The sequence below is a fragment of the Rattus norvegicus genome, chromosome 4, assembly GCF_036323735.1.
Source record: "Rattus norvegicus strain BN/NHsdMcwi chromosome 4, GRCr8, whole genome shotgun sequence".
NCBI classification, from domain to species: domain Eukaryota; kingdom Metazoa; phylum Chordata; class Mammalia; order Rodentia; family Muridae; genus Rattus; species Rattus norvegicus.
Window position 1 is genome coordinate 45,012,858 of NC_086022.1, and position 16,687 is coordinate 45,029,544.

A 16,687-nucleotide genomic window follows, 5' to 3' on the forward strand; every position below is an offset into this window, starting at 1 on the left:
CACAAGCAATCCGAATGTTTAGAGATTTGTGAGGATAAATCAGATCTGGTGTGTTCATCAACTAAGATGCCTCACAGCAGGAAAACGAACCATAGAATTCAAACCTCATGTCCTCTGAGAAAAATGTACTTTTCACTGGACTTCATGCAGGATGATTCCAGTCTCATGAAGTAAAGAGCACAAGTAGATATTAAAATTCACTCTTTTTTCCCTCAGTCAATGAAGTATCTTTTGTTTGTTTGTTTTATTTTGCCTTCTATTTGAGAGTGGGCCTCACTATGTAGCCCATGCTGACCTGGAACCTATTGCCACCCACCTACCTCAGTCTCCTAAATACTAGGATTACAGGCAAGGACCACGCCATGTTTGGCATCTAGTTATAATGTTCAGTGGGACAAACATTCTGTCCTCTTTATATTTTTGATAGATTTATCAGACACAAATAGTTCTTCCTAAGCATATTTTATGACTCATATATAAAGAATCTCTATGCTCAGTGTTCTAGTGAAATGACTCTGGTTTAGGAATTTCCTTTCTCATTCTTGAAATTTAAACATTCTACCTAGTATAAAATTAGGAATTGCATTTGTTCTCATTGAAATGTTGCTGAAATTGGTCAGTTTAATTGTTTGAAATTCATTAAATAGGACTGAAATACTGCCAATTAAATAGTATGTTGCTTTTGAAACAGTTTCTTACTCTGTAGCATGAAATGGGCTTTAACTCATGATCCTCCCTCTAGGAAGTGGTGGGATTGTAGGCCTTCAGCATGACATGGAACCTTCAACACAATTTTTTCTTAATGATAATTTAGTTCTCTATAACTTTTCACATGTTTTATGAATCACAACAATAACATCATCCTGAAAAATATCAAATGAGCAAAAAAAAAATATCAAATGGAAACTGGGGTGAACATGTATGAGAAAACTTATCAGAAGAATCCACCCCAAGATGCTTTATAAACCAGGAACCTTGCAAGGCCTTTCACATACTCTTCAGACTAATGTAGACTTCGGACTCGCACCGTCTTCACACTCTCACAGTTAAAACACTCACATTGACTCACATTTCTTTAGATGCTCTTATAACCAAAAACAAGAAAGTTATTTGAAATGTTTGTATACTGCCAAAAGCCAACTCGTTAGGGGAAGATTGGAGAGATGCAGCTCTTCACGACCACCATTTCTTTCTAGTTTCTGTATGAGCATTCTGTGTGGGAGTGCGTTTGGAACTTTAAAAAGGACAAGGATGTGTTGCAAGTCTTTAGTATCACAAACAGCTCTCGAGTTTTCAGTGTTCAGACCCCTTTGCCTTCATGATATTCAGTGCGTGTAGAAGGCTTTTGTGTTGCAACCTTTATTTCAGCCACCCTCCAAGTTCTTCACTGCAGACAAACTGAGGAGTTGGGAAGCTGATGAGATGCCAAGTGATAGGTTTGTGCAAGTGGAAGGTTACTGCTTGCTTTCCCTCACCCGAAACACTTGGAACAATGGAGGTGGAATAATCCTGTCAGGTCACAGCTGCTTACAGAATAACAGCATGGCACAGCAAGGAAAGCATTTCTCTATCAGAGCCAGGCCAACCACACCGACAGCTTTAGTTTCTGTCACGAGTGTCTGGAGTCTCCCTTTATCCTTTGGTTTTCACATAATTTGCTGAAACTCAATCGAAGGTTGGTTGTGTAGCTCAGAGATAGAGCACTTGGCTAGCAACCATGAAGTTGTGTGTTTGATCCCCTGGACAGTATAACTTACATTGTACAATACATAAACAAACCGATAAACAACAAAAAAAATCCATAAAATAACCAAAAATGTATACTGTAACAAGTACAAATATCCTTGATCTTGGCACATGTCTTAAGCATTAGTCACATGATTCCGTGACATGAGTTAAGGAACCGAGAAATAAGTATTTCCACCAGTTGGTCCTCCCGTATGTCAGATTTCCTTTTTTTAAAAAGAATTTTACAGCATGTGTAAAGAATGCATGAGATGGTTGTTTGATATTTCTTCCCATCAGTTTGTGAAAAATGGTAAGTGCTATTTAGGAAAACATGAAAATAATGGTAGTGATCGAAGGACTTTGCCCCCATCTGGAAGCTACTTTGTCGTTCTTGGTACCTCTTATCCCTTTTGTTAGAAGTAGATAAAGCTAGTAATTAATGTTGGATCCAACTAGAGAGTCTTACTGTTGGTCCTGTAAATGGTTTTGTGACAGAAAGAGAAGGAGAGGGGGGAGTTGGAAAAGAGAACATATAGATCATGGTTTAATGAACTCTAGTTTAAGTTCTTAATTAATGATCAATGTGTCTAATTTCTCCTATTTGCTCTTTCCTGTTTTGAAGGCAGTCTGTGGAACAAATGAATAAACTTTCTATTTAGCCAATTTATTTTAGCAGAGAGCAGCATGTTGTAGGGACAATTGATACGATGCACAGAAAAGGGATACCTAGAATCAAGAGCCCTGACATCGTTAGTCAGAGTGGTAATCTAACACCCCTGCACAGACATACACGCAATCACAATCACAGCTCCATTTTCTAGTCCAGGTTCTATGTCCAGAGATGACTCATCTCGAATTGAACTGGAGCTCCTCCTTGTATTATCTAGCTTACAATCAACAACAGAAGTACAGGGCTGAGTATGATTTGAGTTGGACCAGCTTTGACTCAGTCTCTGGACTAACATGCCTATTTTGTGTTTCTTCTTTCTTTCACTACGTGGTCCCTCTGGCATGCGAATGAAGACTGTTGTGTCCACTGTATCCTGGCATGCTTGTTCTGTGAATTCCTGACCCTCTGCAACATTGTCCTGGGACAAGCTTCGTGTGGCGTCTGCACCTCCGAAGCCTGCTGCTGCTGCTGTGGAGACGAGATGGGTGATGACTGTAGCTGCCCCTGTGACATGGACTGCAGCATCATGGATGCCTGTTGTGAATCCTCAGACTGTTTAGAGATCTGCATGGAATGCTGTGGCATCTGCTTTCCTTCATAAAGATTTATCTCTTGTTTGTACTAAAACTGGAGACAACTTTACAGTATTTCTTGTAGGGGAAAGGAAAGCACATGGTGAGATTTCCAGGAAGCAGCTCAGTATTTGCACTGTTTAACTCATTCCTCTTAGGTAATCTCTGAAATTCTTCCTCTTTCACCAGTCGTGTATGATTTAATATGTGAAGTTCTAACCAACTAACTGGTTTTTGAAGCTTCTTCGTAGGGGAATAATAATCGGAAGACATTTTGACACACACAGCCTGAAATGTTAAATGTCTTCTTTTTGTTGACATGTCTGTTTTCCCTAACCGTTCTGAGCAGCTCTTTGTTCTAAATACGACATTGCTCAATATGTATTTAAACCAGATCACTTTGTTGTTTATCTATTAAAGGTTAAAAGCAAACATTTTTTTTTTATTCTAAGTAAGCATGAACATGGGGCAGAACCTTAAACAGATGTGGGACTCTCCGTGCTGGTCTGCTCTGGGCTTTGCCCCTCTCTTGTTCTGCCCAGAGCACACTGAGGAAGATGGTGTAGCTCTTGTCCAGAACAGCAGGAAGTATAACTGAGGAGGGCAGGATGGGAGGGGTTAAGGTTAACCAGGTTGCAAGGCATGCTGGTTTCAGGACTGTAAAGGCCATAGGAACAAACAGAAGTGAATAAAGGGTTACTGAGGAAAGCCTGGAGGAGGAGGATGTGGCATTGTGGATGCCCTAGGAAGAGCTACTTAAATTTAGGAAAAAGTTGAAGGTGGAGGGCCTGAACTGTCTGCGCTCTGTACAAGTGAAAAGAATTTGCCTTCATTGCACATTGAAGCAACACAGCTTTCTTAGAACTATAAAATCTGAACTAATGCAAACATGCACTTTCCTACACATAATTTAAGTGTTATAAATTTTAATGAAAACATAATACCTTGTTAACATAACTATATTTTACCAAAAAATGTAGAACACTTTTTAACAACGTTTATTTAAATGAGCTTTTTTTTTTTAAGATTAAAAAGTCCCAGTATTCATTGGGGTTTTTCCAAAGCTGGCTTATATTTGGAAAGACTCAGTTCTTTATCTTGTAGGGTTGGTGTGTGTGTGTGGGGGGGGGCCTATTTATTTTCATTGGCTTGTAGTTCTAGCCTTGTTGTATTTCATAAGTACGTAAGTTTTGGATCCACTACAGGAGGACTTCGGATGGCTATCACCATTAGCAGATATTAGGATTCCAATGGTGTGTGAAATTATGCCAACAGGCAGGTTATAAAGATACTAAAGTATGAAGAAGTGAATCTGCCATGAGACTAATGCTATAGTGACGGAGTGAGCTCATGTGGAAGGGAGAGTTCGGTTTCTCTCACATCCTCACATGTGTCTTTTTTTTTTCTCTCTAGATTTGAAATTTGGTTAAATTGACTAATTCCTCATAGGCTCTTGGGAGTATGTTTTTGTTAGTGGTCCTTTCTAGTTCTGGATGAGTATTAGATTGTTAGAAATAGTGCGTTTTTAGGAAGCCTTTTGTCAGCCTAGAACTTTAGGAGACCTGAACATATTTTTTTTTTAATTCATGAAGAATGTCAATATCACCAGTGTCTTTCCTTTGAAAGTTAGCCTAGCTCACAATTAAATTACTATTTTAAATATTCTTTGAAAAAGGAAAGCAAGTGTGTCTCCTTTTCTAGTGCAATTTACACGTGCATATATTTTAAATACGATGCTAGTGGACAGCTGCCTTCTTCCTTTTCTTTGAAACAGAAGCTTTGATTCGCTAAGTCAAGTATAACGGCAACCTTAGTATTTCCATATACCCAATGTTAGCTTGTGCTTATATCGTAGGACGAAGAAGAGCCATCTGTTTATGGATAAGCCTCCTAATGGTTGTTAAAATATTTGCCTCGTTATCCTGTAAAACTGTTTAACCAAGAGGCTTGTCTGAAGCCTGAATATATCTTGCCATGATTTGCAATGAAAATGTTAGTGCATTAGAAATGTTTTTCTGTAACAGAGAGCATTAGTGAATACCAGAATTTAATTTCCATACTTGTACGTGTAGGACTTTTCTTCAGCTCTCTACTCCAGGCAAGCCGTTCCTTAAGGCATCTTGTATAATTCAAAAGAAAAATAGGCAAATGTGAAAACAGTTTTAGCATATTTCAGAATTTTGGTATGTAAAGTGTTTTGTTGAATCTTATGGGCGTCAAGACTAATTGCGATAGTTTACACCTAGACATTCAGTCTCATTTTAAATGTGGCATATTTTCAAACTGGATCCTGGCTATTTTAAAATTAAAAATATATACATGACTACTTATTGTGTGGTAAGATCCTTTTGTATCTAATTAATATATTAGTTGCTTTATATTTAAATAATTTCAACAATAATTTAAAACTGAAATTTTTCATTACCCTTTTATATGTCTTCTTGGAAAACTTCCTAGTCTCCCTTGCATGAGTCTCTGTCTATAGCACAAGACTCATAGCCGCTAATGAACTGAGAAATATATGGAAATCATTTGTCTGCAAGTCATTGCTGCCCTATGATACCAAAATGCAGTGTTTTTTACATATTCTCAGCATGTAAAGAGTGCAAGCTTTTTTCCCACACTTTCTTCCTTCGTTACCTCCGCCTTCCCTCTCTGGTCCTTATCGTCTCCCTTCTTCCTTTCCTCCCATCTCTTCTCTCCTCCCCTCTTCACATACTTCCCTCCCTCTTAAAAGTACTCAAAGATGGCTGGGCACCTTACTATATAACCCCAGGATAACATTGAACTCACATGGAGTCACCCTCCTCAGCCACTCATGAGCAGGAGTTAGTCATGAGCAACCCACGAGACTAGCTTGATTTCATTCATTCACTTAAGGAATTCATTTCCGTTTACAAATCTAAAAACAAACTTGTTTTGTATATGCTGACATTGAGTCACAAACACAAGTATTCCAAGTCATAAAATTGGGTATCACATTTAATGAATTTTACATGCAACTCCATTGTCCAAACTCTTTCTACCTCAAACAGCATTGGCAAATATTTAAGATGCTTTGGGGTTGAGGTTTTACAAAAACAATGGTATAACTTATTCATGAGAAGTTTTTTGGATTTCTGTATGTTATGTTTTGTTGGCTTTTTGTTTTTTGTTTTTTTAAGAAAAAATAACTTTATTCTCTGTCTTCACGGTGGGTTGCTATAACCATTTTCTTCACCTGAAATGCTGGTGTTGTCTGAATAGATTAAAGAGTAGCCAAGGCAACCTTGTAAAATAACTTGCCATTTTCTATCCATAAAATCTCCATTTCTAGATTCTGAAGTTCTATCCATTACACATCAGTACCTAACAAAGCCAAGGCTCCATTCAAGGAATTATATGGCTTGCCTTTTGCAATGACAGTTAATGTTTATGTTTCTCCATCTTCATAATCAATCATTTACTAATGATATTTAGTAATATATTAATAACATTACTACTAAGATTATTTTTAGTTTAACACTATTCAAAACTTTCCTTTCAATTACTTGTGATTTGTAGGTTCACAGGACTAAGGTTTTATCAAATGTTATTTTCCCATCCTCTTATGCTAATGCAGTAGCATGCTGATTTTTTGAAACAATTGGTAATATATTGCTAGGATTTTCTTGACATCTTTTTACGTTTTTAACCATGCATGTGCTATTGCTGGGCATTCCTTGCGGTGTACATCTCTGTGAATGTTTTTTATGTGCTTGACTAAATATAAAATTTACTAGGTATCCCAAGGAAATGACACGATGCTCAGGAAATTTCAACCCACAGAGGAAGATTGACATCTCCAGAGAGGATTTGATAACTCTATCGCTGAGGCTTCCATTGTTGCTTGACTCTTTAAGATTATTATTAGAGGTTTGGTTTTAAATAGAAAAAAATAGGGAAACGGAGTGACATTGTGGTAGAGCCCTAACATGAAAGTTGATTTAGTAGAAATGGTCACTGGTTACTAAGTTGACCCTGGATCTTCCCATTGCAAAATTTGCAGTGAACAGTGGCAGCACCTTTTACTTTAAAAATCTGGGACTCGGGCTGGAGGAGTAACTTCTGCTCTTGCAGAGGATCCATATTCTAAAGGATCTGAGTTTGGTTACAAGCACCCACATTAGGGAACTTACAACCACCTTTAACTCTAGTTCTGAGGGATCTGACACCATCCACTGGCCTTCTGGGATACCTATATACATGTGGTGCATGTAAACCCATGGCCCCTCTGGCACACAAGATAGATCAATGATAGATAAATAGATGATAGATACATCTTTTTTAAAAAATGAAGGAAGATGACTCAAATACTACATATAAGATCATACTACATATAAGATTTACTCAAAATACTACATATAAGATCATACTAAATATAAAATTTACTCGAAATATTACATTTAAGATTTTAATGCTATCAGTAGCTAATCTGGAAGTGAAGTCAAAGCCATAACCAGACCCTAGCTAGCTAGAGACCAGAATCCTTCAGAGACCTGGTCCCATCTTGTTCTTACCATACTGAAGCGGAGAATGTTTTCCAGTGAGGCTCAGAAGCAGGAATTCTCCAATAAGCGGTTACACATCTGCCCACCGGATAGGAACTCACATTACTCGTCCTCTTGCTTGTTTGTGCGTTATTAATATCTGTTTATGTTTCTATCAAATAGCATTCCCTCAGCCTATTTGATGAGCACAAACCAAGAAGCATTTACCTATTTGGGAAGTGGCTGTGAAGAAATCATTTTAGGAAGCCCATCCTTTGACACATTAGCCACCTAGAACTAAAGATGTATCAGCTAAAGACAGAGCAGAGCTCTGCAGTTAGGCGTTTATCTCGAAGCAGCCTCCTTTTGTGAAATTTGGTTGAGAAAGTAATTATTCTCTTTTTTTTTTAACTAGAGAAAAGCAAATTCAAACACAGAAATTCTAAGTTTAACTTGAAAAAAAAAACTGAAAAGGTTCTTAAGTTCTGTCTGATGCATAAAGGGGTAGAGAAGCAAAGGAATTCCATTCCAAAGCCAAGAAAGAGGGGTGGACAAAGGGCTTCCGAGCCACTTGACATAGTTCATAGCCTTTTCCAAAGGAATAAAAGTCTGTTGAGCAGGGAACCAAAAGATCTCATTATAGGATGAAGCCAAGCCATATTAAAGCTTGTGCACTAGTAACTATGTCTAAAAACAGCCTGCTGTTTTATATTGAACCAATCCATTTCTTAACTTGGTAGGTTGCAGTGTAAAGATGTACAGAGCCTGACTGCTGGATGCTATGCCAATTACAGATGTGGCTGAGTTGTGCCGAACACCTACAAACAGGACTGAAAGCAATCTTGGAGTGAAACAAAAGAGGTTTTGAAATGTCACCTCCAAAACCTGGAAAGCACAGTTCATAATGCGTCTGACTGTTAGAGTTTTAAAATCTCCTTTATTATATAATTTAATGTGGCCGTCATATGATCCCTCAATCAGAGTGCACAGTTCTTTCAAGGACATGAATAGTACCCAAGAGATACAGAGAATATCTTAGAAGTAGCACTTTCAGGTGACAAGTTATCTCTGATCAGCTCGGCGGAAAGTGCGTTTTATCAGCATCAGGGTAAGGGACAACTGGAATACCCCAGAATACTCATTAGCTTAGATTTTGTGAGATCATCAGAAAGAATAATTGGGCATATTGACACAATTACATTTTAGTAAACTGTTATGCTAGTTTAACTATATAATACACATTCTGGTAAAAGTACATTAACTTGCAATCCAAAAGCAATTTAGCTGCTGGGGACATTATTTCTTTTTTTATCTAATTATTCACAAATTAATGAATAAAATTAAATTCCAATCACTGAGGAAAAGGAAGCAATGGGGAGAAAGACACACCGATGACTTAAAGCGAAGATACGCCATGCATTTCTTTATTCAGACTTGGTGCTTAAAAAAGAACAAATCCATCATGTTGGAATTTGACTTGTAGCTTGACATTCAAAATAATCTGAGTGGAATTTCAGTGAGGTAAGCACAAAACTAGTTCAAGTTGTGTCACTCCCAATTACTGTAGTCAGGTGGTGTACCCATTAAAATTCCCACTTGTGGGTTCAGCTCACTATGCAAATGGGGTCATTACCTGGAGAATTTAATTGGTTATGACACGGGAGTAGGACGTTTCCTTTCAAAATAAACCCACTTACACGTATTCTCACTAAAAAATGTGATTGCTATATAGACTTCAGATTATTTTGCTTTATAAATATTTACGAAAGCTAGGCTCTCCTTATTTATTCATTACAAATAATTCAAGCTGCGCCTAAATTACTTTGATGTAGTTTTATTTATTGGCCTGTAAGGTGAGTTGGAAAGAGTCATTATATGCACGTATCTTTCAGTACAGATACTCTCGCCGTGTGATTCTAGCATTCTTTCCTAGTAATTCAATCTATTTGATTTGAAAGGCTCATTACTTTTCTCCATGTGACACTTTGAAAGATCATACAGTTGAATATTAACTTGTCCTGCTCCTTGGCAAATTTGTAAACATGCAAACACATACCGACAATATTGCTGAAGCCAGACGTCTGCGGTACTTATCAGATCTTTATATTTACTGATTGAAGGGAATGAGGATATTAAGTTGTTTGCCACAGTTAGCCTCAGAGACACAGCCATTCATTATAAGCTATAAGATTCCTGAATACAGAGTGGAGAAACAACAAGTTGCTGTAAAAGGCCCAGGGCTCTGTGTACACCAAGGGGTTTTCATTGATTCAAGAGATTTTTTTTACCAGAGAAACCTCACTATCTAACGAGAACAGCGATACTGCCTGAATTTGCATTGAAACCTGAAATCACACTGTAGTTACAGTCAATGGGGTATTGAACTGAGCATCCCGGAGTTTAGATCCTGGATGGTGACTTGATAGCATTTCCCGGAGTGAAATGGAAATTGGAACAGAATTTCTGTGTTTATGAGATAATATTAAGAAAGCACTAATGATTTCTCTATGCAGTCTCAATTTGTATTATTAGACCAGGTTGTATATCTGCCAAAGACTATCACCAGTTTATAAAGATATAAAGAACATAAGTTTATTTTATTGGAAGAAGAGGATTCTAAAACCATAGGGGGGCCGAAAAACAAACTTCAAGGCTATAAAACGGCGAATACCTCAAATTCAGAGTTGGACTGTTGGGCAGGATTTTTAACATCTGTAACGATGGGAAATTTCCCATAGAATATCAAATATGGATCCAAGTCTCTAGCACTCATTTTCTATGATATTTCTAATTGTGCCCGGAGGATAAGAAGGAGTTGGCGCATCCAATAAATATAATCATTTACATGCACGGAGCTCCCTTTGAAGTTAATGGAACCTATGGAAAGTGGAGTTATGCATGGCAGAAATGAAGTTCAACGGGAATCTTGTTCTTTCTTTTTAACATGCAGTGGTATTGCCAACGCGTTTGGATTTCCGCACCGCTTATCTTTCCTTTGTGTGTGATGTTTCAGTTGGAGTTGACTGAAGTGCTCCATGTGTTAAGGGAAGATAGTCCAAGAGACAGGATATGATGATTGGCAAGCACATACCCAGGGACCAGCTTTGGGAGATAGCATCCAGAAGCGATAGGGCTTGACATTTGTAGAGCTTGTTAAGCTTTTCAAAAGCAAACCAAATCCATTTTCTTATTTGATCTTCTCAACGCTACCGTTCTTCTTGGATAGACATTTTTTTTTAACCTCCATTTTACAGATGTAAAAACTGGGACAAATTACTAGATTTTGTATCCCAGAGTGATGCTTCCTTCACTGATAAAACAAGGAAACCTAATCTGTACTCTTGGATCATTTCTTTGTATCAGCCCATGTTTTATGAAATCTCCCACATTGTTTAGTAGGAAAACCAGACTTGATCGCCATTGTTCTGCTTCAGTGTGGAATGAAGACATGAAAGCTCACAGGTCGTGGTTCTTGCTCCCACCTTTCTTACTTTGAATAGTTAAACTGCCTTAGATTCTCAACAAGACATAAGATCATTGCTATTTACAGTGTGACTGTCATCTCAGGCCGTAACTCTAGACAGAGGCACCCTGCTGTAGATCACTGACTTGTGCTTATTATCAATCCTTTTGCTCCTATCAAGTGTCTGAAGTCTTTAAGATCATGCCGTCCCTTCTATGTTTTACCCTTCTATATCTGTTTTAACACCTCTGCCTTGTCCCTTCTATGTTTTACCCTTCTATATCTGTTTTAACACCTCTGCCTTTTTTTTTTTTTTTCGGAGCTGGGGACCGAACCCAGGGCCTTGCGCTTCCTAGGCAAGCGCTCTACCACTGAGCTAAATCCCCAACCCCCCACCTCTGCCTTTTTTATGTGCTTGCCTTCTGATGGGCATCTGTTGATGGTTGACACTGGTAGAAACCAAAAAATAGGAAGAGAAGAATTGTTATTAACTCCCATTCTGGATGTGGATTCCTTTCTGATAGGCAGCGGTTTGAACTCCATATACAAGATTTCTGGCCGTACTCCATTCTTTACTTCTATGCTTTGGAAGTAATTTTGGACTGGTTGATTTCTAACACCTCAATCCTCTTGTTGATATTCTTTCAACAGATTGTTCTTGTGCAAACAGTCTTACAAAATTTCTTTATACCCTCTGAGTGAGCCATCTATTTCCTGCCAGTGTCCTGACTCATGAGGTTATGTTTGTTTGTGTGCGAAAACATGTCTGAATCCAGTCATATTGTGTATTTCTATATTTAATTTATATATAAATGTAGAAAACATCAATACCGAGAATCCCTTGGATGTTTGTGTGTGTTTATCATGGACAGCTGGTGAAATATCATAAAGTAAGTGCAAAGTGCAGCACTGGACACTCCAGATGGCCTCTCAGCAATCCTTTTTGCGTGCTCACCCACTGCCACTTGATATTATTATAAATTGGTGAGAGTAAGGAAAAAGGAGAACATCATTACTCACAATGGCCTAGCTTACATCTGGGTTTACAGAGAATGTTGTAGGATCCCTAAGTACAATGGGATTTTGCTTTCCTCCACAAATTGAAATGATCCTACACTGATACACATAAACAGATCTGTAGCAGAAATCCTAGTCTGGAAGTTAATCTTCCAGCCTATTGAAGTTATTTAAATTGACTTACCAACGATAATAAAAGAATTTAATATGTGTTTGCCTTCGGTGACTAGATCTCGGTTGAACTAAAATATGTCCAGTACCAGTTCACTCCTAGGCAAGTAAACTTGCATGAGTTCTACTTAAGTTATTCACCAAGTTAGTTAAGGAACATCTATTGATCATCTTCATAAGATGATCTTAAGGCAATAGGAAGCAAAAAGTGATGTGATAGCACCAAGAGACAAGTGATTACCGGAGTCACTGGATACCAAGCTTAGTCTACTTGGCACATTTTATGTCAATAAGAGCTGTGGATCATGCCTGAAAAGCAATACCAGACGTTGTCCTCTGGCCTCCACACATAGGAACACACATGACCCTGCGATATGATTAGTTAAGTTCTGGGTTTAGAGAGAGAAGAACATTAATAAAGAGATGGGAAGTGATCACAGAGTAGAGTCATAAGAGTGATAGGCTCATTCTGATTACCAAGATGATTTGCCAAGAAATATTTTGGCTGGGAACTGAAGAAAGTTCCCAATCGTCAGTATATTCAGAAAATATGATAGTGGTTGGGATAGAGAAGGAATAGAGGAGAGAAGCAGAACTGAGCCACACTAGGCAATACGGTGAATGCCTTTTGAAATGTTTGGACTCCTTCCTGCAAGGCATATGCATGAAGCTTGTGAAGATTCTAAATGAGAACAAATTCATATTTTCCTACATTTTATCAAGGAAGCGATATGGATGGAGGATTTCGAGGCAGCAATGAAGAAGAACTTAGAAAAACTGCATTGATTTGCTTATCCAAATGGTGGTTAAAAACAGGGATCAATACTTTGCAGAGACACATGCAGGGCAACTTTGATTAAGCCCCTTTAAAAGTGTGATCATTGAAAGCATGTCCTAGGTGAATGGATTTGTTACGTATTGTTACGTCCGGTATTCTCAAATGAGCTATATGAATGGGGAATAAAATCAAGTTCATAAAAGTTTGAAAGCTTCTTGAAAACACAAATGCTATGCTTACCTCAACACGATGGATTGAAGCAGCCTTACCACTGGTGGAAACTTTTGCCAAAATTCCTAACTTTGGATGGTAATCATGGCTGCACATGTAGTGGCCTGGGGTTGATATTAGGAAAAAAAATTGGAATAAAAATGTTCCAATTCTCTAGTTGGCTACTATTTCCTGTAATCCCAAGTGCAGAGGTGGGGTGAGTTTAGGGACTGGATGACTGTTGAGTGAGATGGGGTGAATGTGAGACATGTAAAAGGAAGAACAGGGTGACATGATCAGAGATATCCAGAGGAGCTGGCACAGAAGAGTTGCTCAATTGTCTGCTGTTGGTGTACATGGTGGAAACTTTAGATATCAGACGTAGACTTAGCAGCTTCCAAAAGTGATGTGTGATAACAGGAAAGGTCACCACTGGATTATTCACACCCCTATAGATTGACCTTTTAAAAGTAAGTCAGCAAATCTCCAACCATTCATTTACTGGTAAGTAATCAATTGACTAACTAATTCTATAAGTAGTGCAATGAGTAGTTCCACTTCCAGACTTCAGCCTGAGGTACTCTAGGAGTCAAATCACTGCTCTGCTTCCAGCTGCAATAAAATTAGCTAGTCAGATTTCCACTGCTAAATTCTTGCCAATCTTTGATTGCACCACCTGTTTCAATTTCTCAATTGAAGATGTTTCAATTTCATGTTGGTCCCAGAGAGTATCTGCTGCTCAGGAGAAGTTACCTAACTTGCCCTGAGTTCCAGGCACCATTTATTATTTTTCCTGAGTTCTAATAAAAGGCCCCAAACCTGTTTTAACTATTTAGCTTTCACACTAAATTATAAAAAAGACATTGAATGAATTGCTGTGGGTTATTTTTTAAATAATTAACTTTAAATGTAAATATTTAAATATTTTTAAATAATTAATTTCAAATGTAAATACTTAAATTTGAGTTGCAAATATCAATGGAATTTCAAGGAAGTCTTTGGAGAACACAAATAATTAGCAAAAGAAGGGGAGTTTCCAGGGCAAATGAAAGCCAATTGTTTTGTTTTGCTTTGTTTCATTTTGTTTTGGGTTATGTTTTTGTTGTTGTTTGCTTTTCTTTTCCTCTCTTTTCTTTTTGGACAGGGAGCTGAGTCAGGAGTCCTTTCTACTGAGAGAGATAGAGATTACAGATTCCCTGGCAGAAACTCAACTTATCTCTGGAAAGTGGGTCATCAAATAGGAACTGACATGTTACTTGTTCATGCAAATACATATTTTGAAATAATTATTGAAAATATTGGAAGAAAGGCAACAAGAATTGCTGCTGTCTGAAAACTGTAACAAGGATAGCTAAATGTGGCGGACACGTAAAAGGTTTTTTGTCTTGATCCCATGGGTGCTTTTGTTTTGAATGAACATGCCATAGACCAGAAGTCCCAGGCTGAGCCTTTGAATTTTTTAGTGAGCCAAAAGGGTGCTGCTCCTTTGGACGACATCTTCTTTTAAGCGAAATATGTTTTAGGCATTTGAAGGTAAAATAAGATAGATTGTGTTGAAGTATATAAATGGCGTCTGTATTTAGGTTATTGCAAAAACTATTCACTTTTAAGAGTTCAGTGCTTACTGTTGGCATTTTAATAATTTCTTCCCTGAAGAAGAGCATTCATCTGGGACAAATGACTTTTTCCAGGGAGAGCAAAGTTAATATTTAATAAGAGAAAACATTTCACTTTTATGCTTTCTTAAATTTCAGCAGGCATATGATTTTGAAAAGTATCAAAAAAGTATCTTTGAAATGTAAAAGGTTATGGTTTCTTTTTGTTCCTGTATTTGTTAAAAAAAATCCATTGTTTGTAAGTTGGCAAGCCGTCTCCAAAAACTTTTTCTAAATGGAAAAACAAGGTGGGATAATGCATTATGTAATTGCATTCCAGGTTTGCATTAATAAAGTATTATTCTTGTAAGTTTTACAACTAGAGGTAGTACTCTGGCTGTCATATATTACAGTACATGCAATTTGATTGTTACAGAGTAGACATCTGCCAGAAACATTTCAGTTTAGCATGATGAATTTACCTTACCTTGTCAAGAATCACATTACAATGCCAAAGTGTTGCTTTGAATATATGTTGAAAAACAGAAATAAATTTGTTGAGGTAGGGTTTCAAATCCCCTCAGGATCTTGTCATTACTGGTATTGTGGCTAGGCACATTTGAGCTCATGTTACTCTGTGGGGGATTTACCAACAGTGAATGTCACTCATTGAATCAAGACAGCTAAAGAAAAGATATTGTTGACTGTGGGTGATAAACAAGGAGTTTATCAGTATTGCAGCAAGGATTCTGGCATACTCAGCTGACATCAAAGCATAAGGATATTTGAGCATAATCTCTTTCCAGCCACTTATGCACTCACAAGGGAAGTTTGCTTATCAGCACGTCCTTTTGGTTGCTAGCAGTAACGTTGTACAGAAGATTTAGTGTTGCCCTATTTACCTCCAAATCTGAATGAAAGCCTTTACTCACAACCAGAAAAATCCACACATGGGTGACACATCAGACAAGCAACAGGTAGAGTGTGGCAAACTCACAGTGGCATCCCTTGGAAATGCCAGGAAATTGTACTGCGATCTTTTGAAAGGCCTATGAATTCTATTAAGAATTTGCTGCACACATTTTCCGGTGGAGACATGGCCACATCATAGGCTTCTTATATCCATAGCAACTTTGAAAGTCTAAGATGAAGAATAGACTACTGCTTAATAATACCATAGGGCACAGCCACGGAGGCGAGATTGTGGGCCAGGTTCACAGTTTAACTACCATAAAAATTAGCTGCCGCTTTCATTTGAGGAACATGGCAGATAAAAGCAGTCTTGATATCCCACCATTACATTAATGTAGATATCATACAGATATATTAAATTTTTCCCTCTCAACACCAGGCACTAAGAAAGTAGTAAAAGTATTATGTTTGTGTGCAACTGATTTGACGTGTAGTCTGGGAAATATATGAAATGTTATATTTTTAAAGGAGTTGCCTTATGAGAAACTCATATTTGAGGGAGTGTGGAATCAATTCTCCAGAATAGTTTATGGTCCAGGAATTCCTATAAAGTAATGGGAGAACCTGGTATGTGTGTGTGATCGCACATATTTTTATATTTATATATAAATAAGAAATTAATATCTTACGCTGAATTTCATCAAGAGTGAAGACTGAAAAGCATGCTATCCATGCTTATATTTGCAATATGTCACTATTATTCACTTACTTCAAAAGTGAATAACACTTATATGCTTGTAGCACTTTCTAGCACGCATTTAGAATCTTCTTTCCACTTCACTAAATGAAAGTTCCATCCCTCTTGGGTGAGCGTTTTGAGCCTGTGCACACATCCGTGAATATATCTTTGTTTCACTGAAGCCACTACCTTATCCCAGGACCCTCCCTGTGTGATGGATATAAAGGAAGTTGGTCATCATTTCTGTAGAGGTATGTGAGTGTAATATTGCTGTGAGAAATCTCATTCTTTCTTCCCAAGAGATGAGATCTGTGTTAAAAACAG

At 37.7% G+C, this 16,687-nt stretch overlaps 1 protein-coding gene across 3 annotated transcripts in view; it reads left to right on the forward strand.

The window, feature by feature from the left end:
* Mdfic (MyoD family inhibitor domain containing) overlaps window positions 1-5,300 on the forward strand; it is a 79,857-nt gene extending 74,557 nt beyond the window's left edge. For 2 of the 3 annotated variants that reach the window (XM_039107770.2, XM_006236102.5), the window contains one exon: window positions 2,752-5,296. In XM_039107770.2, the coding sequence (XP_038963698.1) occupies window positions 2,752-2,999 (248 nt within the window). In that variant the 3' untranslated portion in view covers window positions 3,000-5,296. Of the gene's footprint in view, window positions 1-2,751 lie in introns of all 3 variants that reach the window. The other variant, NM_001105668.1, reaches the window with a different exon arrangement.
* The last annotated feature ends 11,387 nt before the right edge of the window (window positions 5,301-16,687 follow it).